Source organism: Colletotrichum chrysophilum (assembly GCF_026319265.1).
Source record: "Colletotrichum chrysophilum strain AFK26 chromosome Unknown scaffold_19, whole genome shotgun sequence".
Taxonomy (NCBI): Eukaryota; Fungi; Ascomycota; class Sordariomycetes; order Glomerellales; family Glomerellaceae; genus Colletotrichum; species Colletotrichum chrysophilum.
Window position 1 is genome coordinate 178,369 of NW_026517306.1, and position 27,384 is coordinate 205,752.

At 55.8% G+C, this 27,384-nt stretch overlaps 10 protein-coding genes across 10 annotated transcripts; 6 read left to right on the plus strand and 4 right to left on the minus strand.

Annotated features, from left to right (window-relative positions):
* Nucleotides 1-413: 413 nt before the first annotated feature.
* On the plus strand, nucleotides 414-1,544 carry COL26b_003426 (uncharacterized protein; the record flags this gene model as incomplete). The annotated part of the gene is made up of 2 exons (XM_053176323.1): nucleotides 414-597; nucleotides 664-1,544. The coding sequence occupies 2 exons, from the start codon at nucleotides 414-416 to the stop codon at nucleotides 1,542-1,544; spliced, it is 1,065 nt and encodes a 354-aa protein (XP_053039672.1).
* Nucleotides 1,545-2,206: 662 nt separating this feature from the next.
* COL26b_003427 (uncharacterized protein) lies at nucleotides 2,207-3,486 on the plus strand (the record flags this gene model as incomplete). Its single annotated transcript, XM_053176324.1, has 3 exons — nucleotides 2,207-2,291; nucleotides 2,339-3,291; nucleotides 3,358-3,486. The coding sequence occupies 3 exons, from the start codon at nucleotides 2,207-2,209 to the stop codon at nucleotides 3,484-3,486; spliced, it is 1,167 nt and encodes a 388-aa protein (XP_053039673.1).
* A 1,585-nt stretch (nucleotides 3,487-5,071) lies between these two features.
* On the minus strand, nucleotides 5,072-8,186 carry COL26b_003428 (uncharacterized protein; the record flags this gene model as incomplete). The annotated part of the gene is made up of 2 exons (XM_053176325.1): nucleotides 5,072-7,870; nucleotides 8,013-8,186. The coding sequence occupies 2 exons, from the start codon at nucleotides 8,184-8,186 to the stop codon at nucleotides 5,072-5,074; spliced, it is 2,973 nt and encodes a 990-aa protein (XP_053039674.1).
* Nucleotides 8,187-10,169: 1,983 nt separating this feature from the next.
* On the minus strand, nucleotides 10,170-11,509 carry COL26b_003429 (uncharacterized protein; the record flags this gene model as incomplete). Its single annotated transcript, XM_053176326.1, has 2 exons — nucleotides 10,170-11,380; nucleotides 11,467-11,509. The coding sequence occupies 2 exons, from the start codon at nucleotides 11,507-11,509 to the stop codon at nucleotides 10,170-10,172; spliced, it is 1,254 nt and encodes a 417-aa protein (XP_053039675.1).
* Nucleotides 11,510-12,573: 1,064 nt separating this feature from the next.
* On the plus strand, nucleotides 12,574-12,949 carry COL26b_003430 (uncharacterized protein; the record flags this gene model as incomplete). The annotated part of the gene is made up of 3 exons (XM_053176327.1): nucleotides 12,574-12,605; nucleotides 12,702-12,816; nucleotides 12,881-12,949. 3 exons carry the CDS (start codon nucleotides 12,574-12,576, stop codon nucleotides 12,947-12,949), a joined length of 216 nt encoding a protein of 71 aa, XP_053039676.1.
* Nucleotides 12,950-13,597: 648 nt separating this feature from the next.
* Nucleotides 13,598-16,189, plus strand: COL26b_003431 (uncharacterized protein; the record flags this gene model as incomplete). Its single annotated transcript, XM_053176328.1, has 7 exons — nucleotides 13,598-13,631; nucleotides 13,684-13,803; nucleotides 13,860-13,927; nucleotides 13,983-14,111; nucleotides 14,160-14,387; nucleotides 14,436-14,897; nucleotides 14,957-16,189. 7 exons carry the CDS (start codon nucleotides 13,598-13,600, stop codon nucleotides 16,187-16,189), a joined length of 2,274 nt encoding a protein of 757 aa, XP_053039677.1.
* A 373-nt stretch (nucleotides 16,190-16,562) lies between these two features.
* COL26b_003432 (uncharacterized protein) lies at nucleotides 16,563-17,684 on the minus strand (the record flags this gene model as incomplete). The annotated part of the gene is made up of 3 exons (XM_053176329.1): nucleotides 16,563-16,678; nucleotides 16,733-17,475; nucleotides 17,593-17,684. The coding sequence occupies 3 exons, from the start codon at nucleotides 17,682-17,684 to the stop codon at nucleotides 16,563-16,565; spliced, it is 951 nt and encodes a 316-aa protein (XP_053039678.1).
* Nucleotides 17,685-18,656: 972 nt separating this feature from the next.
* COL26b_003433 (uncharacterized protein) lies at nucleotides 18,657-23,540 on the plus strand (the record flags this gene model as incomplete). Its single annotated transcript, XM_053176330.1, has 2 exons — nucleotides 18,657-20,784; nucleotides 21,058-23,540. The coding sequence occupies 2 exons, from the start codon at nucleotides 18,657-18,659 to the stop codon at nucleotides 23,538-23,540; spliced, it is 4,611 nt and encodes a 1,536-aa protein (XP_053039679.1).
* Nucleotides 23,541-23,839: 299 nt separating this feature from the next.
* Nucleotides 23,840-25,239, minus strand: COL26b_003434 (uncharacterized protein; the record flags this gene model as incomplete). The annotated part of the gene is made up of 3 exons (XM_053176331.1): nucleotides 23,840-24,846; nucleotides 24,913-24,995; nucleotides 25,058-25,239. 3 exons carry the CDS (start codon nucleotides 25,237-25,239, stop codon nucleotides 23,840-23,842), a joined length of 1,272 nt encoding a protein of 423 aa, XP_053039680.1.
* A 379-nt stretch (nucleotides 25,240-25,618) lies between these two features.
* On the plus strand, nucleotides 25,619-27,170 carry COL26b_003435 (uncharacterized protein; the record flags this gene model as incomplete). Its single annotated transcript, XM_053176332.1, has 4 exons — nucleotides 25,619-25,692; nucleotides 25,834-25,921; nucleotides 25,977-26,573; nucleotides 26,625-27,170. The coding sequence occupies 4 exons, from the start codon at nucleotides 25,619-25,621 to the stop codon at nucleotides 27,168-27,170; spliced, it is 1,305 nt and encodes a 434-aa protein (XP_053039681.1).
* Nucleotides 27,171-27,384: the final 214 nt, after the last annotated feature.

Sequence of the window (27,384 nt, forward strand, 5' to 3'; positions counted from 1 at the left end):
AGTTCTTTTCTCGTCCACAGCTCGCATCCCACTCCAACCCAACTTTTAAGTTAATCTTGAACAACGATGCAACTCGAAGATTCGACATCCAGCGTATGGTGCATTCCTGAAATTGGCAAAAGGGCTGCCAGCGGCAAGGGCGGCTACGTTCCGCTGACTTTTGTGAAAGCGTTCGTCCCACTTCCAGCGTCAAAAGGGCGTGCATGTCAGTTCAAAGGCGGAATGGTGGATAAGCTTTCCCGCTGAAGATCAACGACATCTATTTTGACCCTGAGGTGTCCCGTCTAGATGGGAGAGGACATTCTCATGCAGACTCTTCTCTTGAACCTGCACCTCGTTTACTTCATTGCCTTTACTTGCCCGATATCAGTATGTCCGTAGCGTCACAAGTTGCTCTGGCGAGCTACGCCAACATGTTCAGCATCGGAACCGCCTACGCCCTCAGTATCGTGCAGTTCGAGCTACCTAGACTTCTCAAAGTCTCTCACGAGTGGTCTTTCGCCCCCTTCGGTGCAGCCAGCGCCGGTCTTGCAATCGGAGTCGCGACAGCCGCCTCCTCAATCTCAAAGAATGGTGCCCGTTCTGCTGCGGCGAGAGGTACAGCACTTTGGGGTCTCGCTGTGCTTTCCACGGGCCATTTCTTGGCTTCTTCGAACTTTCCAGGCCTCCTCGCCGGGCTGTTTATCGGTGGAATCGGCGTAGGATGGACATACCTCGCCGTTATCATCATGGTTGGCCAAGCATTCCCGAATCGTCCACTGGCAAGAAGCGCCATAGGACCTTTGGGCTTCTCTTCGGGCGCGGCCGCCAGCTTGGCCTTATCTTCGTTCCTCAGATTCAACACGCGAAGTGTGGAGGATGTTGGCGGCTTCCTCAAGATTGGGGGTGTGACATTCATAGCCGCTGGGGTCGCGACACAGCTGTTGTTACCCAGCGATACGACCAATGATCAACGGCAAGCACCATCTGCGCCGCTCGCGAAGAAGCCCGAGAACTTTCTGAAGGGCACCTTCTGGATCTTGCTCTTCTTCAACGCCTTGCCTGGAATGGTGGCATTCTCTACTCTCCTTCCGGGGGTCTCGCACTACAGGTCGACAGATCAAGACGGTTCTGGGAATTACCTGCCTTACACGATGGCCGCACTCGCCAGCGGAGGACTCCTCGCGACCCCTCTCAACTCTACTTTCGGAACCAAACGCACCTTCATCGTCTTTTTCTCCATCCGGGCCAAGCTGTTGATCGCTCTGTGGCAAACGTCGAACCAAGCCTTGGCCCTCGTCACACTCTGCGCAATCCTCTTCGCCCATGGGGCGGGCTTCAGCATCCTTCCTGGTTTGATCAAATCTCGATTGGCTGAGCCAGCGAACTTTCCTCAAGAGTACGGTCGCGTTCTCACGGCATGGGGCGCAGCGGGAGTTGTCGCCGGCGGTCTCAACGCCACTGTGAACACTTCTTTTGGGAATCTAGAGACGTTGAGTCTTGCGATGGGGTCGATTCTGCTGGTTACCGTTGTTGGTATGGTAGTCACTCCTCTCGGCGTGTAAGACTGATGTGCTGTCAAAGAATCTAGGGAGTGGCATTTCAAATCCACGCTCTTGGAAATGGAACGGGCCCTGGAGCAAACAGTTGAAAAAAATACCAGTGGCGTCACACAACCATATCGCAACATTACAGACTGCCGGACTTCTGACTGTCCGAATTCCTTCCGCCGTTGAGAACCCTCTTACATCCATGAGCTGCAAAGATTGCTTTCGGAGTGAAGTTGGAGCGGCTCACGTCAGTCAAGGGCCTCCACGGCAAACCCGCTTACTCAATGTCGATCCCCGGAAATAACAGGGCTTGAACTAATTAAGCGGTCAGCGGGCGGGAAAGCCGCCGAAGAGAGATAACGATTATGTACATTACATACGACTCGCGAGAACAACTTGCAGGGTTCATTTGTCAGGAAATGTGACGTTCATCCGAGTTGCAGGGGTGTTTGAAAGAAACTCCCCGCGTCATGTACGCAGAGGATCACGAACTACTCGGAGGCATATGGAAATCCTAGTATAATATCGACTGAACAGCTTGGGCAAATTTGAGAATTTTTGGCAGAGAGTATAGAATTCAATCAAGCTTCAGGCGTCTCAGAAGCGGCCCAATATCACTCTCGCGATCCCCTCATTTGCGTCATTTCTTCAGCAGCACATCGCCCTCAATATCCAATATGTCTACATTTGAAGAAAAAGTCACCACCGCCGTTCACGATGGCATTCTGCCAGGCGTCTTACTATACGCAAAGGACAAATCAGGTATCATTGCTCTGCCTCTTACTTGACTCTGTCTCTGACACGTCTAGGCCGCCTAAACTACTCCCAAGTCATCAACTCTCAGAACGCACCCCACGTTCCACCCATATCCCCAACATCAACTCTCTGGTTAGCTTCTGCAACAAAGATCATAACCACCATCCCCGCTCTCCAACTCGTAGAGCGTAACATCGTCACCCTAGATGAGGATATTTCCCCCCATCTCCCCGCCCTTGCCTCTCAACCGGTTCTTAGCGGCTTCACCAGCTCCAACGAGCCCATTCTCTCACCCCGCAAGAATCCAATCACCCTACGTCAGCTTCTATCCCACTCCGCCGGAACGGGCTACGACTTTCTCTCTCCTGAAATCCAGCGCTGGCAGATTCTCAACGGCAAAAAACCCGTCTCAGGATCAAACGTGGAAGAGCGCTTCTCCTACCCGTTTCTCTACGAACCCGGCACACACTGGGCGTACAGCAATGCCATCGACTGGACCGGTCGTCTCGTCGAGGTCCTGACCGGCCAAGACCTGGAAACTTACATGCGCCAGAACATCTTCGAGCCCCTGAACCTCAACTCCTTCACATTCAACGCCGCCAATGTGGAAAAGACCCTCTGGCCGCTGAGCACCCGCAACCCGGAGACTGGCAAAGTCATTCCTTATACCGGAAGACATCTCAACAACGGTGTAGAGTCTCCGCTTGGAGGTCAGGGTCTGCACGGGAGGATGGACGAATACATCGAAATTCTCTACTCCCTCCTCATCGACGATGGCAAACTGCTCCGTCCAGAGACCACTGCGGAGATGTTCAAGCCTCAGCTAAGTGCCCAGTCGAAGAAGGCTCTGCTGCATAACATGGACACCCCTCAGGGATTTGTGGGAGACTTTCCAGATACCAAGGAGTATGACTGGGGACTCGGTGGGATTCTCATCGACGGGGATAGCCACCCGTATCGTAAGAAGGGGACACTGATCTGGAGCGGAGCAGCTAACATCTTCTGGGTAAGTCGCATCACAATCCCCTCAAAACAACTGAGTCAAGAGTCTTGCAAACTGACATTACCATAGTGGATTGATCGTGAGACTGGAATCTGCGGCCTCTTTGGCACGCAGATCATGCCAGCTGGAGAAATCGTCACGAAGGGATACATCAAGGCTTTTGAAGAAGAAATATATGCGAGAGCCCAAGCATTGTAAGCACTGAGTATCAATGTTACTGAGAATCACCACCCAAGATCATGACCTCTTCAGATAAGCAATTGAGCATTGCCGATTGTCGTTGCTGGTCGGTGGGGTTCAAAATCTTCCCACGAAATTCTTATAACGTCGGGCCGTGAGCCAGCACTACGGAATCATCATAAGAATACTTCGCGAAGAATAGAGAGAGAGAATAATATCAGCGGCTGGGTGTATTTAAATAGACTTTCTAGACCATGATATACGGGCCTCCAAAAACTTCAAGAACATGATGCAAAGTCACTAATGAATGATGCACCTGGAGCGAACATTGCAAATAGTTCGCAATCTGTCGCTGAGCAAACTCCGACTTCACGCGGGGCCGGTCTGCTTCAAGGCCCGCCCCGTAGAAAACGGCTTCAGCATGTTTGATTGCCCATTCTAAGTCAACGTGTAGAAGGCATTTGCTCAAGCCATTCACCCAAGAAACGCAGCGACAAATCCTTGAGTTTCCCGTTCTCTTTCAATGCTTGGAAGTGACAACCCTGCTTACATTCGTTCATGCATCATGACTTCGTATAATATACCGACCAACCGCCCGTGGACTATGCATATAGAATATGACCTAGGAGATAGTGTCAAGGAGTAGTGTTTGTGGCTTACGCCTGGATCTCTACTTATGGCTGAGTTGTTGGCTATTGTGGTCTACTCCAGAACCTTTGCCTTTTTCTTCGAATGTCTTCATTGGGCCCTAGCCCAAGAGAACATTGTCTGCATCGGCCATGATTTTATTGCGAATTGCATCTTGAATACCTAAATACGTACAAGGATACCTAGTTGTTTGGGCCTAACAACATTCACAGCAGTGGTCCGTAAGAGTCGCGGCATATAAAAAGGAGGGATGCCGGCAAGGTAACTCCTCGGGACAGAACTCATGGGTTTCGAGTATTGAGTCCTTCTATTGTGATCAATACGCAGAAGGTCATCCCCTAAGCGACCCGCTTTCTCATGGAGAACGACGGCTCAGAGGGCTTTCATATCAGCTTGGCCTCAAAAGCGGCTGCCGCATGAGTATAAACCCAATACACCACAAACAACGGAAATCGAGAACAGGATATGATTAAGTCAATGCCTGATAGACAAACACACACATATATGGAACCGTACTCCTCCTGGAGGCCCCAAACCTCGCCATCCAACAACGTGGGAAGAATCTACTCAATCACCTGAACCAATTGCTGTTGCCGTACAGTAAGTGATCGGCCAATATGCCATTTATATTAGAACCATACAACCAGCATCGATTAGGGGATGGGAGTACGAGGGATTCAAATCACTCAATCGAAAAGCATGGTGCAAAACTAAAAGTCCATCATTCGCCTTCGCTAAAAGCTAACACGACAAGCGCAAAAAGAGGTATGCGGCCAGCCAGGCAAAGAACTCAATCCTGCAATGCAAAAAAATAAGAATCGGGAAAGCTCCCACACGAAAAAAAAGCTCCGCCATGTTGAAGCGGGTCGGTAAAAGAAGAGAGAGAGGACAAAACAAAAAAGGTGTTTGGACATATCCTCCATACGGGCATAACACGTAGAACCTTTTCCATCCCTTACGCTGCCGGTGGTGGTGGCGGCTTCTCTCCATCTGGTGCGGCAGCGGCAGCGTCGGCGGCGGCACCTGCTTCTTCCTCTTCCTCTTCTTCCACTTCTTCGTACTCGTACTCGACACCCTCCTCCTCTTCTTCTCCTTCGGCGATGATGCCGTTCTGTCTTTCCCACACTTCCTTCCTGATTCTTTCGTCCTTCGCCAAGCGGGCCCTCTCGACCTCCTCAAAGCCGCCTGATTTCTTCAGCTTGCCCTCCTCCACGAAATTCGCAAGTTCTCTCTGCAGTTCGTTGCCCTTGCGGCCCGCAAGCTCCTTTTGCCTGAGCTTCTCTGCCCTCTCGATAGCTTCCAATCGATTTTCGTGATTAGGCTGTAGCGCCCTGACCTCTCCCAGAACGCCATCCTTCGCGGCGTTCTGGTCAAGGCTGTTTCCCAGGTTGTTTAAGCCCTTGGAAAAGTTGCGAGCAGTGCCAGCGCTGGCGCTGCTGCCGTTATCCTTCATCTGTTCCTTGGTGGCCTGCTCGACCAGCGCAAACGTCTCCGAGGCCTTTTCCAAGTCGTCCTGCAGATCGACCATGAGGTCCTCCATAAGGCGCAGCTCATCACGGCCCTTGCACACCTCCTCAAGCTCCTTCTCCCAGATCTTGGTCCAGATGGGCTTCTCCTCCTTCATGTAATCCTCCACCTTCTTAAGCTCCTTCGAAAGCTTCGTAATATCCTTGGCGACGCCCTCGAGTTGCCTAGGCAGCGGTCGCACACCACGGAGAACCACATCCTTGCGAAGGTCTTCCACCAAGTCCTGAAGATCGTCGACCCTAGCGACGAGTCGGTCAGAGTCCGCGTTGAGTTGTTCGCGGCCCTTGGTGACGTAGGCGTGGCCGGTCTCGCCCTCGATGGTGGGAACCGAGGCCTTGACCACTGCGGACTTGACGTTGCTCGCCTTGTTGCGGATGAGGGACATGGAGCCCTGGATTTCCGACTGGAACTTGGAGTAGGCTTGTCGCATGACCGCGAGGTCACGGCGGAGGCTCTGAATCTCAGTCAAGTGGGTGCCAGCGAGCTTGCGGCCGCCTCCAACGGCGACCGCGCCGGCTCCGTCGGCTGGTGCAGCGACCACAGGTGGCATTGCTGCCAACCTAGCCATTTCCGTTGCGGTTTCTTGCTGGCGGTCCGAAACTCGTTGGATCGCCAATCCTTGGTCATCCACATTCTGCTTAACATCCTGTACGATCTTCTTAAGTTGGCCAATGCCATCATCGATGTGGCGCTTGACCTCATCCAGGGCCTCGACGTTAAGGACAAGAACGGTACGGTCCTTGATGTCTGATAGGTCCTCCAGCTCATGCCTTACCCCTGAAACGGGATCTTGGATATAAATTTCGGGCAAATCGGCACCGTTAGCCTGGGTGTTCCAAGAGAACTTCTCGATGAAAGCTAGCTGGAGACGGCCCAGAGAAAGCTCGCTGTAGCCCTCCGGCAGCACAAACTTTTTGACCTTTGACTTGTACTGCAAAAACAGAGTCAAATCTTTCGTCAATGGCGGGGATTGCTCTGAAAGGAAGGTTGCGTCTCGCTTCTTCTCGGGTGTTCTGACTTGCGGCGATCTCGGCTCGTCTTTCACCGGTGGCAGCGGCTTTTGCGCGGGCTCGTCATCATCAGGAGACATGATGGGAAGGTCATCGCTGAGAGGCCCATTGATGGTAGCACTAGGTTTGGGATACTTGTCTTCGGGGGTCTGAATCGTAGGACTCTCCGGCCTAGCTGTGGATGTCTCTGCTGATTCCTCGGCACCCCGACTTGGAGCGGGCGATGAGTCTGCTGGAGGCTGTTTCGATGCGCGATTTTGACGAAGAGTCTCCCGTGTCTGAACCGCACGGAGAGACTCTCTCACCTCGCCTCGGCCTCGGTTGGGTATCGGCGAGTTTTGCGACGGCAGCATAGGCATGCCGTTCACAGCGCCGCCCAGATGCTTCGAGATCTGGTACTGCGAGTATCGACGAGACGCCCTTCTCTCCAAGTCACCTCCCTTCTGCAGGGCAGCGAACGCGCTCGACTGCTGCTTTGGCGGTGGTGGGGGCGGCGGGAAAGAGTCAACGTTGATCTCGTTAGACGGCTGAGAGGGCATCGACGTCTCGTCTCCGGGGTATGGCGGCATGACGGGGATGTTCTGCATTGTTCCGCTGGACATGGACGACTGCTCTGAGTTGACGGAACCGCGAGACTGATCTCGAGGGGGCATGTAGCGACGGTTTGGAGACGTAGCAGGTGCGCCAGCTGACTGTGACGATTCCCTCTGCGCATCTGGCCGATAGCCATTCTGTATACCCTCCTCGAGCAGATTCGTTAGGCCAGTATTCGTGCTACCGATGGTACTCGTGCTCGTTGTCCGCTCCGGGGCTCCCCCCGAACCGCCACTTTCCCTATCTCTCGGTCCCTTCTGTCTCAGCTTCTGCTGCTTCCGCTTGAGGCCGTGGAGCAAGTTGATTATAATGTCGCGAATACGTGGGAGGTATTTCTCCAAGCTCTCGGTGCTTGCTTCTTGACTAAGGGTAGCCTCTAGAATACTTCGCAGCAGTTCGGGAACGTTGCCCAGGTCGGAGGTGTCCACGTTGATAGCTGTGAATGCCCGGCAGGCCATGTTGAACTCGTATCCTAGTCTCACATAGACGTCGGAAACCTGGCCGTCGGTGGCTTGGCCGCGCGACCATTGTGTGAGAGTCTCGAGAAGCTGTTTCGTGGCAACTAGCAAGTGAGTGACGCTCTTCTCTATTTGCGATAAGGGCATTTGAGAGCTAGTAGAGTTCTGCGGAAATGTCTGGTCAGTTTCTTGCAAGATGGTTGGGAGGAGCTAGGGCTTGGTGGGGTGGATTGCAAGAGGAGCCCAGATCTCGGGCAACAGCTTGCGAGCAACGCCGAGCACCGTGGACAACGCGTGGTATACTCACATTTGATCTTCGCATGCCATTTGGAGGCGCCGATCGGTTCGAGGCGTTGGAAGAGCGCGACTGTACGCTGTTACCGGGCGATATCGAACGTACGGGAACATTTGGTGGGGGCCCAGGTTCGGCACCGGGGGAGCGGCGTTGCATGCGCTGAGAAGGGCCTGGCGGTGCCTGCATCATAACTGAGGTCGGTAGTGTGACGTCTTGCGATCAATATGTTCCTCCCTCTTTCTCGCTCTTCCCCAAGCAAAGTCTCCGGGGCAAAGGTAACCAAAAATAAGAGCTCGGATTCGATTGAAGGAGCGACGGTTGCTATTCGATTAAAGGTTCGCCAATCATGCCCGTCCAGGAGGAAGACTCGGAGGAAGAATGGTGAGCTGAGCGAGGGCGAAAAGTTGGAATATGCAGGAGCAAGGAGGTCGAGAGAATCTCATCCGATGCCGAGTCCGTGGGCGACAGGATACCTTAGTTATCGGCGGCGAGCGGCTGCGGTAGGGGATCGTCCGGTTCGGTGCAGGTCAAGACAGCAACAGCCAGAGTCGGACTGGCGTGGCGTGTGTTCGGTTGGGAAAAAGAGGCCGTGGGAGTGCAGGATTGCTGGCGGGACGGCTTGGTCTGGACGGATTCGGTGCGCAAGTTGGCAGGTGTCGCAGACGGCGGGAATGTTGAGCTGATGACTGCAAGGTTGCCGCATAGACTCGCAGAGCGCAAAGCAATTACGAGGTGCTAGTATGTATTTACGAGGTAAGGCCCTGCGCTGCGTGTATGCAATGTCGAACCGTGTTCGGAAAGCGGTGCGGTGCGGTGCGGTGCAGTGCGGTGGACGACTGACTGGAGGCGAGGAGTGGCTCCCGGGATGGATGGCTCTGGACTGCTTTTTCGGCCCAAGACCCAGTTGCAGTGAAGCCCAAGGAACCACTGAGGTGGTGACTGGAGGCCAGCAAAACCCGCTGTAGAATGACTGCCCCCGGTGCACCCATGCCCTGTAGCGGTGCGTCAGGGCCCCGTCACCGTCCGCCGCAAGCACCAATCCGCTTGCTCGCCCATCCCTCGTCAACCCCCAGTCCGCCGCCCACCCACTGTCCGCTGCCCGTCCTGCCCGTCACATCATCCTGACAGTGGAGCGCTGAGGCCTGACTGGCTCCCAAGGGCTCCCAAAGTGGCTTGACCCCCCCTGTAATGCCAGTAAGCGAGAGAAACGCACGTGCCCTTTACCAGCCACCTCGACGTCAACTCGTGTGTGCTATTGGCCATCGCGATTTGCATCTCTTTTTTTTTCCAATGGAACACGCAAGTTGCTCACCTCCTTCCGGTCTCGTCCACTTTGACTGTCCCGTCCTGTCATCCATCTCGTCTTCTCACCCCTTGAACAGAATACAAATATCTGGGATGAAACACACTGGAATGTTTCAAAACAACCATAGTCTGTCATATGCGTAGGAGCGGGGTGCTGTCATCACACCTGCTAGATCTCCATTTTCAATGAATATCTCGACCTCGACTCCAGAGATACTAATGAGGAGTCGACCTCAACCCACCGCGATGCCCATCCATCCATCCCTCATCGCGGTCCGGGCGTTGCTTCGGTTAGCACGAGGTGTCTGCCCGCGTTAAAATCCTTCCCATGCGTTCCCACGCGTTGCCATGCTTTCTCTGCCCCCTCATAGGATCAGTGCATCCAAGTGTCACTCTGCAACCACAACGCTACCTCGACGTCTGAACCCTGCCAGCCACTGTTAGAGGAAGACGAGCCTGGCGTTTCAACCTTTTCCTCGTGGCCGGGCGAACCATGACTAGGGCGCGCCATTACATCACGAACCGCTACTGCACTACCGACACGCGGTGCTCTTTGGTTCATTGCCATCTTATTCTCCGTGATCTACAGAACGAACCACTGAGAAGACCCGGTCGCATCAAACGGGGTCGTTGACAACTGTCACTCCAGTCAACTCAACCCAGCAGCCGAGTCCAGACATGGGCACTGCGCCACGCGCAAACGGATTGCGATCTGCTTAAACCCCGGTGACTGGAAAACGACATGGGTTACTATTACGGAAATACAGCATTAACCTGAAGAAGGCGCCAGCAGGGACCTTATCCTGACTCCAAACCTATCGTGCCTCGCGCGACTATACAATCAACTCAGCCACGCTGCTTGGTTTATGGCAGCAGCTTGCGCATGAAAAAGAACGTGTGTACTGAGGCCGTCACCAGCGGATGGAAAACCCACGGCGTCTCGAACTTGGCGTGCCTTGCTACCGACCTTGCGATCGTGGTCTGCGGCGAGCCGGGTGTGAACATGTTGTCGTGCATAAGCTCCTCCGTCAGCCGCTGCACCTTTTCCATGCGCGGGAACATTTCCTTCTCGAATGCCTCGACCTTGCGGTCCAGGATTTCTGGGCTTCCTCCTTCAGTCGCAGCGCCAATGATGGCCTTGGCCAAGTGCATCGCATCCTCCAGGGCGACGTTGATACCCTCACCGGCATACGGCGTCATTAAGTGGGCCGCATCTCCGATGACCGTAAACCCGCGCCGGTGCAACCACTTGAACCCGACCGGAAGCATGTACAGCGATCTCGGTGTACACTCGCCCTCCGCTTTGACGATTGCATCCGTTAGCTCCGGGCTCCAATCTTTGTACAGCTCCAAGAGGTGCTTCTTGACTGCGTCGATATCGTGTGAGTCGTATCCGCACACTGCTGGGCTTGACCATTTCTCTTCTTCCGACACCACCGCGGCATACACACTGAGACTCTCGTCGCCCATCTGCTGAACTGTGATACGCTGCTGGTAGCTGTTGGCGAAGAGGTTTCCCCTGTTGACCAACTTGGACAACTCGGGCGCAGTCTCTGCAGCGTTCGGGATGCTCAAAGAGTAAAGTCCAATCTTGGTCCAAGAAGGCTTTACTTCCCGCGCGAGTAGCTGGCGGACCTTGCTCCAAGCTCCATCCGCACCTATCACCAGGTCGAAACCCGCCGCCGAGGTATGTTCAAAGTTGAGCGTGCCGTCCTCGCCGACTGACTTGAGGCGATGTCCCCACTTGATCATACCCTTGGGCAGAGAATCTGCGAGGATTTCACGTAGTTTGGGTCGGTCGATTTCTGGGCGTTCCTGGACACCACTCCCCCATCCTTCTGCCGTTCTCACAAAGTGGGGCTTGTTGTTCTTGTCGACAATGGCCATGTACTGTCCATCGTATCTGGCATGCTTCAAGAACTCATCAAACAGACCCGCCTCTTTCAACGCAGCTAGCCCGGTGTTGGTATGAAGGTCCAAGCTGCCGCCCTGCGATCTGAAATCCGGCGAAGACTCGCTTTCATAGACCGTTGCTTCAATGTTGGCTAGATGCAGAAGCCGTGCCAGCATACATCCTGTGGCCTTGTAAGCCGATGTTTAGGCGTATGACAAGAAGAATGCTGTGCATTGGGTCAAGACTGCAATGCATTATTAGACTTACCAGCAGGCCCTGCACCAATGATGGCTATCTTGAGGTTGGTCATTTTGACAAGGGAGAGTTACGGATCGCCCGTGACGATGATTCTTGAAAGTCAATCGATTCAGGCCAGTGAACGGGCAAAATAGATCAGAGTTGTAGGCACGAATCCTCTCTGATGAGTAGTATCTTACGATGACTTTGAAGCGTAAGTGAACAATTGTGAACAGCCCAGACTGATGGAATGAGGCCTTGGCAAACGCGAGTTTAAGTACGCCGCCGGGTTTTGGCTAGCTTAACCTGCTGACAGCCACCAAGTCGCTCACCATTCCCTTGCGGACGGGTATCTCAACGACGCCGCGTCGGCATCCTCGCACACGCATTCGTCACACAGGCAGCAGCGCCGCAGCTCCGTGCCCGAAGCCGATTTTCCGGATAGTGGCATGGTAGACCAGCCCTATTGGGCTGGCTGACTGAGATGAGGCCGTACACAACAGAGGCCGCGGATGCTCCGTCGACGGATTTTCCACGGAGCTGACTGTCAAGGACGCTGTATCATCAATCGTGCACGTTACCTGCTAAATCCCGAAAGTTTAACTCTTGCCGATCTCCTGGACGAGAAGTTGAGGATGAGAAACAACTGGCAATTTTCGGCCATTAACGGAAGGACGACGGCTTTAGTGAACGTCGCGGCTTCGGGCTCACTGATAGCGCGATGCTCTAAAGGCTGATGTCAGAACTTGTTGGTTCGCGAGAGCAAGACAGACAACAGTGCCGATGTCCCGGGTAATCTTCCAGGTGCATAATAGCACTGATGCAAGGCAATTTTGAAAGAAGTTCTGTCATCCCATCTTTGCTAAATAGATGGTAACTTGATCTCAGCTCTGAGTGGTCCGGGCTGAGTTGCTACGATTGGGTGGAGTCCACGCACCTAAGGTACACTGTACCCGACCAGCAGCCGTAGACTCACCTTCCGTTGTGTTTGCCTCAGGCCACCAAGGCATCGAACTCGGAGCTTGCGCTTCGGGAATCTAGAAACCTTCAATTGGCATCACAACCGCCGAGCTACGTCCCACTCCCGCATCTAATCAACCACATCAAACCCGTCCCGTCCTCGAAAAAACCGCCAAAATGGTCTTCGCCTGGAAAGCCGCCGGTCTCACGTGAGTCAATTGATTCCGCCCACGATACGATTGCGTCGGGAAAGCGACAGAAAAGAGGGAACGGAAAAGGCTAACCCGGCAACCCCCGATCAACAGCTACAACCGCTACCTCGCCGTCGCTTCTCGCGTCGTGCGCCGCAGCCTGAAGGAGGACAAGAGAATCGCCGCCGAGCGTCGCGGAGAGATGGAGCTGCGTTTCGCCAAGTGGGAGGTGAGCGACAGATAGAAGCGACCGACGAAAGAGAGAACATTCGCGCTGACAGAAATGCCCGCAGAACGGCAAGCAGGGCGACCCCAAGCCCCTCGCCCAGGCCACTGTCGCCAAGCCCGCCGCCTCTTCGTAAACCGATCTACCGAAAGAAAGGGAAATAGATGAGATTGTATGAGCGACGGAGCATGACGTGCGTCGAACAGGATAGATGGGGGTGGACAGATGGAAGGGTTGAAATGCAAAGCGCCCCTTCCGGGCACCCGCCGGCTCCTAGGCAGTGAGCTGCTGTATCATATCAAAAAAGTGGCATAAAATCTGTCAATCCGATGCCTCATCTTGCCAAAGTTTTCTGAGCACTCACTTTTTTTTTACTGGTGGGATTGGTGCCTCTGAAAGTTGCGATGTCGGGCACAGTGACGAGCCGCTCGACATCGGCCAGAATGTTGAGCGTGCTCCCTCCACAGACCCAAATTTGCCCGCCGCCGGACAAACTCGGTTGTGATCGCTCCATGTTCCCGTCGCAGGTACTTCGCACAACAGCACCAAGCGCCTTTGGCCTGCACGCCGGATTGCAAACAAGTGACTGCCTCATTTATTTCCACAGGCTTACTGCAATCCCGTCCCTGCGGACCTTGCTGGCAGAGTTATTGTGGCGCGCCCCTCCATACCATTTTTATTCGGCCTATCCATGCCCGGCTGCAAAGTTACTGTGACCTCACTAAAACCGCACTCCCTACCAAGCGTCACTCAACAGAGCCTCATATGAGGCGCATCTGCTGAGATGGCCATTTCTTCCGGCTTTGGAGTGTCCGAAGGTGGTTTCCTCATTTTGAACGGTCCATTTGCACGTTGCTAAACTCAACCTAGACATTTCAAGGCTCTCGCTGGAGCAAGGGCGCGAACCCCCGCCACCCCCGCCGCCCAACATCTCAAGTGACGGCATCGTCGCCTTTGATATCACATCAAAATTCACCGCAGCCGCCGAGAGTGAGCTTCAACCGTGAGCTTCTTCAAGGCAAATATCAGTACTGACTATTATCAAGAGCTTGAGCCTGGCGAGCTCGTCAAAGATGGCTTCTTTACCCTGTTTGAGTCCGTTGGGGCTCTGGAGGTACGCGGAAATGCTGTTGAGATGACCACGAACTTCACGCTCACCGTCTGACCAGATCATGGATCCGAAGATGGATAGCGGTTGCCTTGAGGCGGAGGAGTCTCTTGACGTAGACTACGACGTATCACGGCCTCTCCTCCCCGAAGAGGTCCTTGGCATTATCGACCAACTGCTCTGCCACGAGGTAGGTGCCTGCCTCCGTCAACATAGCACCCAGCTAACGCTCAGATAGATGGCCTGGCATGTCGGATACCCCCTATCCCAGACTCTATTCACAAGTATATACGTTGAGTCAATTTTGATGCCCAACCCAACTACTCTCGATGACGCCCATTTCATCCGGGACGCCAACGGCAAACCACCAGCACCGATGCACGCTGTCCTCCGGGCGTACATCCTAGGGTTGCTCAAAACATGCGGCAATGTCAACGAGAGGATAAAGAGCGAGCACTACTATGAGGTAAAACTCTTGCCCTTTCTCGGTGAACTTGGCTGAACGTGCCCTTAGGAGGAAGACTTTGTTACAAATACCTACAACAGAGTCCTGCTCGACGACTTCAGCGTTGAATCAGTCCGAGATATCATCAAGGATGCTAGCTTCATCCTGCGTCACTCCGCGGACTCGGTACCGAAAGAGCTCGTAGACGCTCTGAACGCCAGGTTACTCCTCAGATACACGTTTCTCGCCGCCATTGATCACACGCAATACCGGACCGACCCCAATCGGATCAGGAGCCCGTGGCAGGAGGCCTTCGGCATGCTCCCAGGCATCAAGGACAGCCACGGCCTTGGAAAGCCCGTCCCCGAGGCCTTCAGTGCGAAGTTGCAGCGTAAGCTTGCTAGTACCATGCCCCCGCGGCCTATAGTCCAAACCAGCTTCGAGGACGCCTTTGCAAATCTCACGAGAATGATCAGCGACGGGATAGAGGTCGTGGGCGTGCTAAACTACACCGATTCGATCTGCCTCCAGGTAGCCCCTCCCCCGACCCCTTTTTCACCACGAGTCTACCACTGACAAACCCCTCTCAGACCTACGTCTCAACCTTCCAAGCAAAGAAGCCTCAACCCCTAATTTTCGTCCGCACCCTTCTCCAATCATTCCTCTTCAAGGACATGGAGGTACTCGGCCACAAGTCGATCCGCCAACTCCTCGACGACGACTTTTCCATCGTCTCCCTCCCCGCCTCCCCCCTCCTCGACCGTGCAAACGACGAGATAGAAGCAACCCACGACCCGCGCTTCACCATCGCCGCCCAGATGGAGTCCTTCCGCATGCGCGCCGCGCAGCCCTACCTCGACATCCTCCGCACCTTCTGCCAGAACCGCTGCCGCGTCCGCCGCACCCTCTGCCACATCGTCCGCGACTGGGAGAACCTGCAATTTGACGCCGAGGACATTGACCAGATCATCCAGCATCAGAGCGACGAGCAGCCCGTCGTGTACCAGTCCGCCTCGGGCCCCGTCGAGACCTTCTCCCTCCCGCTCTCCTCCTGGGCGTACCTCTACAAGGTCAAGCAGATGGAGTGGATCGTCCAGCTCGGCTTCGAGCTCGAGGTCTACCAGCCCGACGAGCTCGCCGGCATGTACTGGTACCTCAACTTCCTCGCCAAGAACCGCCTGCAGCACGTCGAGCGCATAAAATCCTTCGTTGTAAGGAGCCTCAGCCAGGCGCAGGCCAACAGGCAGCGGCTCTCCCCGACGGCCGAGGCGCAGTACACAAAGTCGCTCGCGTTCCTCCGCCTGACGCTCCTCGACGCCGCCGTGACCGAGGGCCTCTCCGACGCGCTGTCCTGTCTGTACACCGCCCTGCACCGCCTCGGCCTCATCAAGCCGCCGCCGCGGCCCTACAGCACCGACGAGCTGCGTTACGAGCTGCGAATGAAGCCTTTCGCGGTCATCGGGCTGCCGTCGCTGCCCACCTTCGAAGAGTTCACCATCGGCACGCAGCAGTCTGACGCGTCCGTCGACGACCTCCTGGCGCTGGCCGACCGGGCCATCGCCGGCGCGAAGAAGGGCTTCGAGGTCATGAGCAAGTTCCCTGAGGCGGAGTCCTTCTCCGTCGGATCACATGATCGCTGGGTGCCGACCACGAAGAACGGGCTCAAGTCGTGCATCGCCGCGGGGCTGGCGGTGTCGGTTATCAGAAAGGCGCTAGACAAGTCGGGCGAAGGCGGGGACCTCAAGCTCAAGGCCGAGGTGCCGACTCCAGACAAGTCGTATCACGAGTGGTGGATCGTCCCGAGAATCATACCCGTTCGGTGAGGCTCTGAGAGCAACGAACCGAGGTGTAGCATAAGATAGACTTGCAACGGATAATTGAATCCTACTTCTAAAAAAAGATGTGATACTCCTAGATTTCTTCCCAATTTCCCAAAGAATCATGTGATGCTACCTTTGGCAACCATGTTCGCCCGATTTCCATCCAATACCCGTGTTTGAGGGTATTTCCGTGATTTCCGTACAAAAATTTGATACAAGTCGCGTGTTACGAACGTATATGCTGAGCTACCATGCGATGCGATGGAGCGTCTAGCTGGCTCGGTCTATATATGCGTTTAAATCTCAACCTCTAGTCCCAACTGTGTTGACTTGCGCAGTTTCCAAGTTTCGAGGTAGTCATTGATTTATGAAGCATTTACGCGCGCTTCTTGGACAGCAGCCTGAGCTTGACAGTCTGCTCGTAAAGGACGTCTTTGAAGGCGAAGAGGAAGGCGGCGGTCAGCACGCTCTGAGTGACCTTGGGGCCGATACCTGGACTTCTTGTTAGCGCCGCATGCATCACCGTCTTTGACATGTGACATTTACCCTTGTAGAGGCCGGCGTAACCCTCCTCCTTGATGACCCGGCTGATGGCCTGGGACATGCCCTCCTTCTTCTCGCCGTTGCCAGCGACGTGCATCTGGCTCTTGACCGTGATATACGGGTAGGTGACCGACGTGGCAAACAACTTGCCCAGGGCGCCGAGGAAGAAGGCGATGGTTGGGGTGACCCTCCTCTTCTTCTCAACGGTGTTCTTCATCTGCTCGAACAGGGTGTACTGCAGAATGGGGTTGATGACGAGCACCAGCGCGGGAATGACACCCGAGAACAGGGCCTGGGGGCCTTCGTTCTTCAGCAGCGCCAGCAGCGTGCCGATGGTCGAGGGCGCCTTCGCGGGCTTCGCGGCTTGCGCCTCCTCGTCGCCCTCCTTCTTGGCGCTGGCCTGGCTGCGGGTGGTCATGCGGGTGTTGACGACCCAGATGGGGTTCGTGAGGATGACGGTCGCGGAGCCAGCGATGGCGCCCGCGATCATGGACTCGACGGTGGTGAGCTTCCTGTTGGCGCGGCCGGCCTTCTCGGCGGCCTTCTCGAAGAAGGCGCGGGTCCATTCGTACCAGTAGTAGTAGACGAAGTTGGTGACGCTGATGCCGAACAGCGCGGACTCGAGGCCGGAGTAGAGCCCGGACACGCCCTCCCTGGCGACGATCTTCTGGACGGCCGTGAGGAAGGCGGAGTCGGCGCGCTTCGATTCGACCTGGGCGCGGGTGGAGAGGGTGATGAGAGGGTAGCTGCGATGATGGGTGTGATTAGAACTACGGTTTGCGCCACGCGAATGGAATCTGGGGTAAAATCTGGAGATGATGGAGGCACGGAGGGTTCCAGAAAAGTCCCCTGGTTCTTCTTACGTCAAGGCCATGGAGAGCAGACCCCCGCCTGCGCCAGCGAGGGCGTGGGCGACATTGTCGTTCTGCGGGATTGCTGGCTTAGACTGCGACATGGCTGTGGATTATATGGTGTATGTAGAGTGTCTGTCGCTGGAAGGAGGCTTAGGTTGGTTTTACAAAACTTGGGACGACGAGAGGGCAGCGGTGCGATGATGCATCAACCTGAATGCGGGATGTGGATGCTGACGGATGCGCCGTATTTGAATGGGAGTCTGAAGAAGTCGAGTCTGGCCTTCTGCCATCTCAAACAGTACCAATCCCTTGGTTGGAGCCGAGGTCAACCACGTTAGCAATGCCGAAGGGGGGGAGGCCACACTGGAAGGGCTGCCGCTAAGAACCTTAACCCCAGTTATGTCATTCATGCTATCACAGGCAGGGGGGCTGGAAAAGGGTACTGACGGTCACAGGTCGCATGTGAAGAATGGGGCGCCAATCTCCCATAATCTTTGCCCAGCAGGGTTTAACTCCGAATTTTCGGGGATTCGGGATTTCTCACGTGGAGAGCCTGGTTTTCGAGGCGGCCCCGGCCCCGTGAGCCGTCAAGGTCGGGTCGAGCGCCGAAGCGGGAGAGATCGGGACAGCGGGGAAATATTGTTCCCCTTGTCTTTAATGGGCGTGGACCGTGCCCGCGGGAAAAAGTCAAGTCGCTGTCAATCGTCTCTCGTCCCCGCCAAGGCGACCGAGGGATGACTTGCGCTAGTCCACACTGGGAAGAAAGTAAACAAAACAGCTTTTGGGCTGACATTGACAACTGGTCCAGGGCCCTGTTGGGACCCTCTTTGAGCGCCAGCGCAGCACCACCCTGCCGGCACCGCGGCCACCACACCACCTCGCGCGCAACACACCTTTCCCATGAATAGCTTTCAACGTTCGTGCGACTAACCTACAGGAAGGCCAAAGAGCCCTGCGCGTGTTCTTCTTTTTGGCGTCTTCTTTTGTTTCTTTTTTGCTTCTTTGCATAAAGTCTACGCGATATTCATACCCAACGGCGCGCGCGTCTTGCCGCCTCAATTGCGCCAGCCAACATGGCGACTCCAATAACACGAGCACCCAGCGAAGATGACCTCTCGTCGCCCGATCCCCTCAACGACAACCTATCGTCCGCCCTCTACCCGTCGACAAATCGCGTGACCCGAAGCCAGCGGTCCCAGCGATTGTTCTCCGTCGGAGGCCCCGGGACGTCGCCTAGAAAGCAGATGTTCGAGCTCGAGGTCGGAGACAATCGCAAGCCGCAACGCCTACTAGTTACCGTTGAAGCCGAGGACGAGTACGAGAATGTCGGGCGCAGACTATTCAACGCGCAAACACCCAGCCTCAGGAGAGGCACGACTACAACCACGATTCCGCTCGGCGGCGATAAGAGAGCCACGGCGATCAAGACCCCGGCGCGGAGGGGTCGTCCACCCAAGAATGCGACGCCAGGACCCAGCGGCGCAGGTACCGGCACCACAACGAGAAAGAGGAAGGGAACACCAAGGGGAACGCCCAGACCGGCGCGCAAACCCAAGATTGGAGACTCGGACGATCTAAATTCAGACATGACCATTCCTCAAGGCACGCCGAAATCCATAATGCGCCGCCCACGCGGTTCTAGTCGCCAGGGTTCCACGGATCCTGCGCCTTCGACAACGCGGCGCCGCGGCAGGCCAAGAAAGGTCGATTTCAACCCCGACGAAACTATCCATACGATTGAGGACTTCGACCAGGCTGTCCCGCCATCGGACGATGTTCTTGCGGCGGGTATGCAACAGATGGATGTGGACTCCACCCCGGCGCGGGAGCAACCGACGGAGAACGTACCAGAGTCTGATGGGGATATCTGGATGGCAACGATGGATGATGAGACAACACCGCGGCCGAGGAATCATGGAGACACGAGCCAACGGCGCATCTCGTCCCCCTCCCATCCCAAAAAGAGCCCGACACCGTTTGATTCCGACGATGGCAACGAACCCGCTTACGATAACTACGACTTTGGCCCAGGACCGGCGAGCGATATTTCTTCTCTAGTCGGCGACGATGCTCATCCCAGCAGTGGCTCTCGCGACCGAGATATGGACACCGTCGCCCAGGGCGAAGACTTCAGCATGATCTTTGCGAACTCGATCCCGTCACTTAAGAGTAGTATGGGCGTGCAAGCATCCGGCCCGGAAGACTTTGGCGATGAAACAAACATGATTATTAACCAGACTCTGGAATTGCTGAGGCAGAGTGGCGCTTTGCGCCCGGACGACGAAGACGAGGAGGATGAGGTCGTGGGCATTCCCACCCAGCAGGCGGAAGAGTCTAGAATGGAGGTCGAACATGATGTGACGCTTCACACCTCGCCATCGACTAGGATAGAAGCTCTCATGGACTCTCTGGTTGACAACTCTGTCGACATCAATAATGAGACGATCCCCGATGTGACTGGCGAAGTCAACGTTGAGTCCATCGTGGATATGAGCGCTGTCACCCACTCACCCGTCGATCTCCCATCCCTGCCGACTCCAAGGCTTCGCGCACCTTCGTCAGCTGCAGGAAGCGATGGCACGCCCAGCAAGGGCAATCAGTCGCCTGCCTGGATCCGGAGCAGCCCTCGCCGCAAGTCTATCCCGCTGGGTAGGAAGCTCCTCGAGTCCAAGGCACGCCAAATGGATGACTCCTTTTCCAGCATTCCCTCCAAAATTCTAGCCGCTGCGACACCTGCCAAGAAGACCTCTAGGCGAAGCTCGACCTCAAGACGAAGTTCGGGTGTGAGACGAAGCTCGATGGCCAACGAGGAGGACTCTGCCGCGTATGAGGATGATTTCTCCGAGATCCCCGAAGAGTATCTGGAGGCTGCTACCCCTGGCAGGACGCTGCAACGAGTGGATGAGACCGAGGTCAACGAGGAAGAAGAGGCCGAAGTTGAGGCGCAAGAGGACAGGGGTATGGAGGAAGTTGAATTGGCAGAGGAAGAGCCCCCAAAACCTTCTCCGACAAAAAGTGCCGACCGTTCGAATGCGAATGTATTCACTCGCTCAGACTCGAGCAGAATGCTCACGCCGGACGACACTCTATCTTCCAATGAAGTTCCTGTCCCTGACTCCGATGGCAAAACCATCGATGCGCCTCAAACGTCTCCTTTGGCCGAGCAGTCTCAATTGCCGGGAGATACGAGCAAGGTTAGGAGTGAGGGCAGAAGCAGAAGCAGAAGCTCTTCTTCTGCAGCAGGGCAACATCATCTGCCTGCTGAGAGCTCTCCCCTCGTTTCGCATTCTTACCTGCCTGAACAGAGAAGCTCTTCTCCTATGGCTGAGGAGACTTTCCTGCCTGATCAGCGAAGCTCCCCTATAGCTGAGCAAACTTTCCTCCCCGATCAGCGAAGCTCTTCTCCAGTAGCTGAACAGACCCATCTACCCGAGGGAAGTTCTCCCCCAGTCGTTGACCAATCTCATTATCCAGAGCGTAGTTCTTCTCCTGCAGCCGAAGAGGCGGACGAACCCGTGGCGCCTCCTGAGAAGAACGCTGTAAGGAGGAACTCAGTTCGAAGCTCTTCGCTTCCCGTTGGAGACCTGACGACAAACTTGCCTCGTACGGCGAACGAATACATTACACCAGTAGGCCCGGCCTCATCGCCCATTCCGGCGCCTACTGGCAACCTCTTAGCACCTCGTGCGCCATCGCCCGAGGCCGGCTTCCGCCCAACCCTGTCGCCAATAGTCCGGGCCGGCCGAGCTCTACAGAGCGTCACATCAGATGCCTCGTCTCCTCCTCGCCAGAACTCGCTCGGCAGCCCGTTCAGACCGACTACTAGTAGCAGTCAGCTTCAGCCTCAGTCTGCCTCCAAGCCAAGAAACAGCTGGACCCAGCCACTTTCGAACTTGATCCAGGCAGGCGCTCAGTTCTTCCAGTCTCCCACCAGGCTCTTGGCACAACCATCAGTCCCGCAATCAGTAAACCAAAGCCAACCCCCGTACGAGGATCCTTTTGGCGCCGAAGATAGTCATATCGGCCAGCCGAGCTTCATGGAGGCCCTGGCAAAGAGTATACGATCCTCGTCGCCGAGCACAGCGGCAGCACGTCCCAGGTCAATGTCGGGATCTCTCCGTGCTGCGCCGGCCGACGAGGCCGATGAGATGAGTTGGATGCAGGAAGAGCCTGCTCCTCGCGAGCAGCCATTTGCCCCGTCGCGATCTGTCAATTCTAGCATAGACGCAATCGGCAACTCGTTTGGCAGCCAACAGCGCAGCTTTGAGGCTCGGCCAAACCTTGAGGCCCAGCGCAGCTTCGAGTCTCAGCCTGGCTTTGAGCGCCAGGACTACGATGCCGGTGACGAAACCGAGGTTGAAGAGCAGGAGCCAGAGGAAGAGGAAGAGCCAGAGGAGGATTATGCAGAAGAAGAGGAGGACGATGACATCTGGGCAGTTGAGGCTTCACGACCGGCTTCGCAGTCAAGCCGCCAGCGCGACTTTGGCAAGCAATCCGTCCAATCGATCCCTGCTCGCCGTGCTGCCCCAAGCCCGTGGAAGAGAGGCCCCGAATCACCAAAGAAGCCACCTGTGTTCACCCCAGCTGCGTCTCGTGCCCACGACTCAATGGCTGATGACGCTGAGATAGAGGACTTTTCAATGCTCTCTCAGCAGCGCAGTCGCCAGAAGCAAATCCCGCACAAGGCCCTCAATATGGCTCAGCACTCGTCCGCTAAGAAGGACCTATCTGCCTTCTTCTCATCTCCGGCCCTCTTGCCCGGCACCGAGGGCGTTCGGGACATCCTGGACGCGAAAAAGCGACAGAATGCCTTGGCCCAGAGGGACCTCTCACAGCCTGCCGAGCGCTTCCCTGGGGGGCTAGAGACGAACTCGATGTTCCCCTCCGTCCCGCAAAAGGCATTCAACCCGTCCCAGAGCGGGCGATCAGATCTCTTCTCTCCTGCAAAGCCAAGTGCCGTCAAGAACGCCAGCGCTGTCACAGTCCCTGATGTTCAAAATACCCGCCGTGAGCTCTTCGCCTCCAGCAGGAGCCGGCCCAACATGCGCCATCAGTCAGAGATTCCCGACTCTCAGCCCGCAATGTCGTCCGAAATCTCCTTCCTCCCCGTCGCTCAGAAGCAGAACTTCACCCCGCGGTCAGGCCAGAAGACGAACAACCTCTTCACCAAGGCCGCCGCCCCGGTTCCTTCCCTGACCCCGGTTCGCATGCAGCTCACCCGCGCGGACATCAAAAAGTGGCAGGAGGATAGTGCCTCAGCCATCGCAGAAGACAGTCCCGAGTCCCCGTGCCGCAGCAGCCTCCGCCCCCTGCCCGACAGGAACATGTCACCCCCAAAGTCCTGCCTGCGCTCCCCCCTGAAGCCGCGCACGCCGGGAAGGGTCGTCGAGTTCACGAGCAGCGTGCTCTCCCCGCTGGCGCAGGCACAAGCCCGCGCGGAGCGGCGTATGTCCGCCAGCTCCAACGGCAGCGCCGCCGGCCCCGCCGCGATCGCCTTCGCGCCGCAGCGCAGCATCACGATTATCGAGGAGGACAAGGAGAACGACGTGTCGGAAGAAAACGAGGAGATGGACGTGTCCATGACTGACGTGCCCCAAGCGGATCTCAGCAACCCGCCCAAGCCCGTCGAGAAGCGTCTCTCTCAGACGATGTGGTCCCGCAACCACTGGCTTCTGATGGACGAGCTCATCCACCTGCGCAGGCGGGGCCCCTTCAACTTCCGATGGCCAGCCGGCTTCCAGTCGAAATCGGGCTGGTTGCTGGGTAAGTCGGTCAACTCGCACGGATCCAGTCTGCTTATGGAGCAGTGGCACCTTGACGTTGTTGACGCCTTCAAGGCCGAGGTTGGCGGGTGGGATGAGGAGGTGCTGGCCAAAAGGGCCTTTTCGTTGATTGTGGGAGAGCGGCTCCGCAGGGAGCAGCGCGCGCCTAAAGCATCCTCGGTGAAGTTTGTTTAAAGGCATGCATATTGGCGTTTCCTGTTCCTTGGGCGTTGTGGTTGATTGATGAACAAAAGATCAGGGGCCTATCATGAAAGTTTCACGTTGAATCATTGTACTGTGGTTTCGATGGCGTTTCGGGGGAACAGATATCACATTGTTTGGACACTGGGGAGATACCCGCAGTTTGTAAGATACCACTTCATCAGAATGAATTTCTGTCTCATGCACCGCCGGCATTGTGTGTCTATGGTAATAGTACAGTTCCGAATCCATTCGCTTCCTTTACCCCTTGAACCCTTGACGCCTGCCATGTCTTACTCGAGCATCGAGGCCTGGTTGGTGTAAAGGACGTCCACCACGCTGCTCAGCTTCTCGATCGTAGCAAGGGCGTGGTCGTATGCGCTGTCGCGCTCCGTCTCGTCGTAAATGATGAGGCATCCCGCACCCTGGTCCAGAACACCAATAATGACCTTGTCGAGAATCATCTGGGAGAGCTTGCGCTCGACCTGTTGCGTGTCGAGGCCGACCATCTTGGCGATGTGGTTGATCTCAACGCGAGAGAATGGCTCAATTACCTTGATAAGGTTTTGCTCCAGCATTGCGTCGTACAGCCGGCGCAGGTGGTTGCGGATGAAAGCGTCGCTGCCAAGCTGCTCGCGGTAGGACTGCAGAGCCTGCTCGTACTCCTCGAGAGAACGGTTTGAGTGCGCTCTGGCAATAGCCTTCATAGCCTCGAGGTTCTTGCTAGCGTACTTCTGGGCCTGCTTGGAGGTCATCAGGTTGTTGACGTCGTCAACGAGGTTGAGCATGATCTTGCAGAGCAGCATGTACTGCAGGGCGGCGGTAGCCTTTGTGTGCTCGTCTTGGCTGTGGTAGCCATCGAGGGCCTCGATAAAGTAGGAGAAGGCCGTGTTGAAGTCCTTGTCTTCGGCGTGGAGCATACCGCTCTGCATGTCTAGGTGGGCCTGGAGAAGGGGAGGGGTGTAGACGGAGGCGGCGCTCGTACGGGCACTGGTGAGGGCGGCACGGGCCTTGGGGATGTTGCCGAGAGCATGGTAGACGCGCGACTCGAGGAGCTGTACCTCAACCAGGACAAGCTTGTCGTCTAGGCGCTTGAGCTCGCGGAGGAGGCCGTTGATGAGTGTGAGGGCGTCGTAGTAGGCTTGCTTCTGCATGAGGAGGGTGACCAGGCGGGTCTCGAGATTCTGGCGCAGGAAGCTGCGGCGCTCGGAGGTGGCCCATTCTATACATGACTTCGTAACGGCAATCTGGATATCGGTGCTGCCCTCAATGTTCTCGAAGAGGTCGAGGAGCGAGCGGACTGGAGGGGTAGCAGTTAGCTATCTGCGGAATCGCCTAATTTGACAGGTTTGCGATCAGTCCATACCAAGCTTTGCTGTCTTCGCCTTGGCGAATGACGAAAGCACTGTTCGGCTTTTTGTGACAAGGTCGACAAGCTCCTGCGTGTTCCTACAAGGGCAATTAGCACACATGGGTCCGACGATGTCATCGCTAGGTGGGGAGGGGCTCACTTCTCATCCCGGTACAGCTCTCCCAAGCTAATCAACGCCGTCTCGTACTCCTTCACCGCAGCATCGGAGGTTGCGGAAGGGGGCTTGGAGATGATGTCCTTGTAGAGCTGCTCTGCCTTTCGGGGATCTGACTTGGCCGCCTTCTGTGCCTCTTGCACCCTCGCCGATTCGCCCTGAGCCATTCTGGATATTTGACCTCCGGTCGTTCAACAATTCGTCTCGGTTCGTTTGCTTGTGTGAGGTTTCGTGGAATTGTCGTCGTGGGGAAGAGGTGGTGGTTATGGTTCAATCGCCGGATTCGTGATGTAGCTTCTTGGTGCTTTGTCAAGAGCTCCAGCCGCCTCCAGCAGGTCCAGGTTGCCATGACCGCGACGCAAGCCCGGGCGGGAGCAGAGGGCAGGCACGGCCGGGCCGTGATTGATCCGCAAGGAGCTATGGTTGGCCAAAATTCTCCGAGAGATCCCCCACCCCACTTAAATTTTGGGAGAAGTTCTGGATGGCTTCGCAGCCATTGATTGACACGCCTCTGGTGAAGCAACACACTGCACTGCATCCGCCAAAATGAAGATCAAGGCCCTTTCTCGAAGCGTGGAGGCATATCAGCCTCCCGGCGCAAGTGCGCAAAAGCTGCCTAGGTATATGAGCTCATGGTCTACCTGCAAAGCATCGCTAACTCTTCTCAAGAAACCTCGATCCCGCCCAGCATCCTATGGAACGCGCCCGAGAGTACGACAACCTCGCCACTTCTCGATTTCACAAGCTAACAGCGCGATCAGGTACACAAAAGCCCTTAATGCTGTCAAGCTCGAGCGCATGCACGCCGCGCCCTTCATTGGACAGATGGGCAGCGGTTTTGTTGACGGCGTAAGATCGAAGTGGATTCAGCTTTGTGCGACTGCCATTCTGACAGCTACTACAGGTCTACTCAATGGCGAAGGACCCAAATTCCCTGAAAAATTTTGCATCGGCAAGTGGTGACGGTGCGATCAAGACCTTCGACCTTGCGAGCCGAGACGAGATTTGGACGGTGAAGAGCGCGCACACCAATATTGTACGAAGTCTGTGCTGGACGAAGGACGGAAAGCTACTCAGTGCGGCCGCCGACAAGACGATAAAGCTTTGGGACCCCTACAACACGCCGAGCGATTCCGCGCCGATTTCTTCTTGGCTGGGCAATAGCGGTTTCCAAAGTCTGTCCCACCACAGAACACGGAACGCCTTTGCGGCCTCATCCGCGTCTAGCGAGATCGCCATTTACGACCTCGAGCGACACAGTGCAGCGCCCGAGATTCTGCGCTGGCCCAACGCGACCGACACGATCACCTCCGTTGCTTTTAACCAGGTGGAGCAGTCGATTCTGGGAAGCACGGCCGCCGACAGAAGCATCGTGCTATGGGATGTCCGCACTGCGATGCCCCTGACCAAGACGACCATGACTTTTGCCTGCAACTCTCTATCATGGAACCCGATGGAGGCTTTTAACCTGGTCGTTGGCAGCGAAGACCACAACTGTTACGTATGTGTGGAGATATTAAGAATGCTTGCGGAATGATGCTGACCTGTACAGATGTTTGACATGCGCAAGTTCGACAGGGCACTGAACGTTTACAAGGGCCACGTCGCGGCTGTCATGAGTGTCGAGTTCAGTCCGACGGGGGAGGAGTTGGTCTCCGGATCCTACGACAGGACAGTCCGCATCTGGAATCGCGACCAAGGTCACTCACGCGACATCTACCACACCAAGCGCATGCAGAGGGTCTTCAGCACCATGTTCACACCCGACTCCAAGTACATCCTTTCCGGCTCCGACGACGGAAACGTGCGCATCTGGAGGTCCAACGCCAACGATCGATCCGGTATCCGCTCCGCGAAGCAGAGACAAGCCCTCGAGTATAACGAGGCCCTCGTCAACCGATACAGCCACATGCCTGAGATCAGACGCATCAAGAGACACCGCCACCTGCCGAAGGTCATCAAGAAGGCTGGCGAGATCAAGAATGTCGAGCTCAAGTCCATCAAGAGACGCGAGGAGAACGAGCGCAGGCACACCAAGAAACAGTTCGAGAAGAGACGGAGCGAGAGAGAAAAGCCTATCCTGGCACGTGAGAAGTAATGGAAAATCTGCGAAAGGTGCTGCTTATTGCATTGTTTGGCGTTTGGGCGGCATGTCAATTGTATGTATGGGACAAGGGGGCCACTGTGTGAAAAGTGCATTTAGAACCAATACCACAGGTCAAGTCGTCCATGGTCAAGAATTCGTCAAGAATATACCAACGAATTTCCGCGAGATGTTACGCATCATTCGGGTTGATTTCCCCATTGTCCAT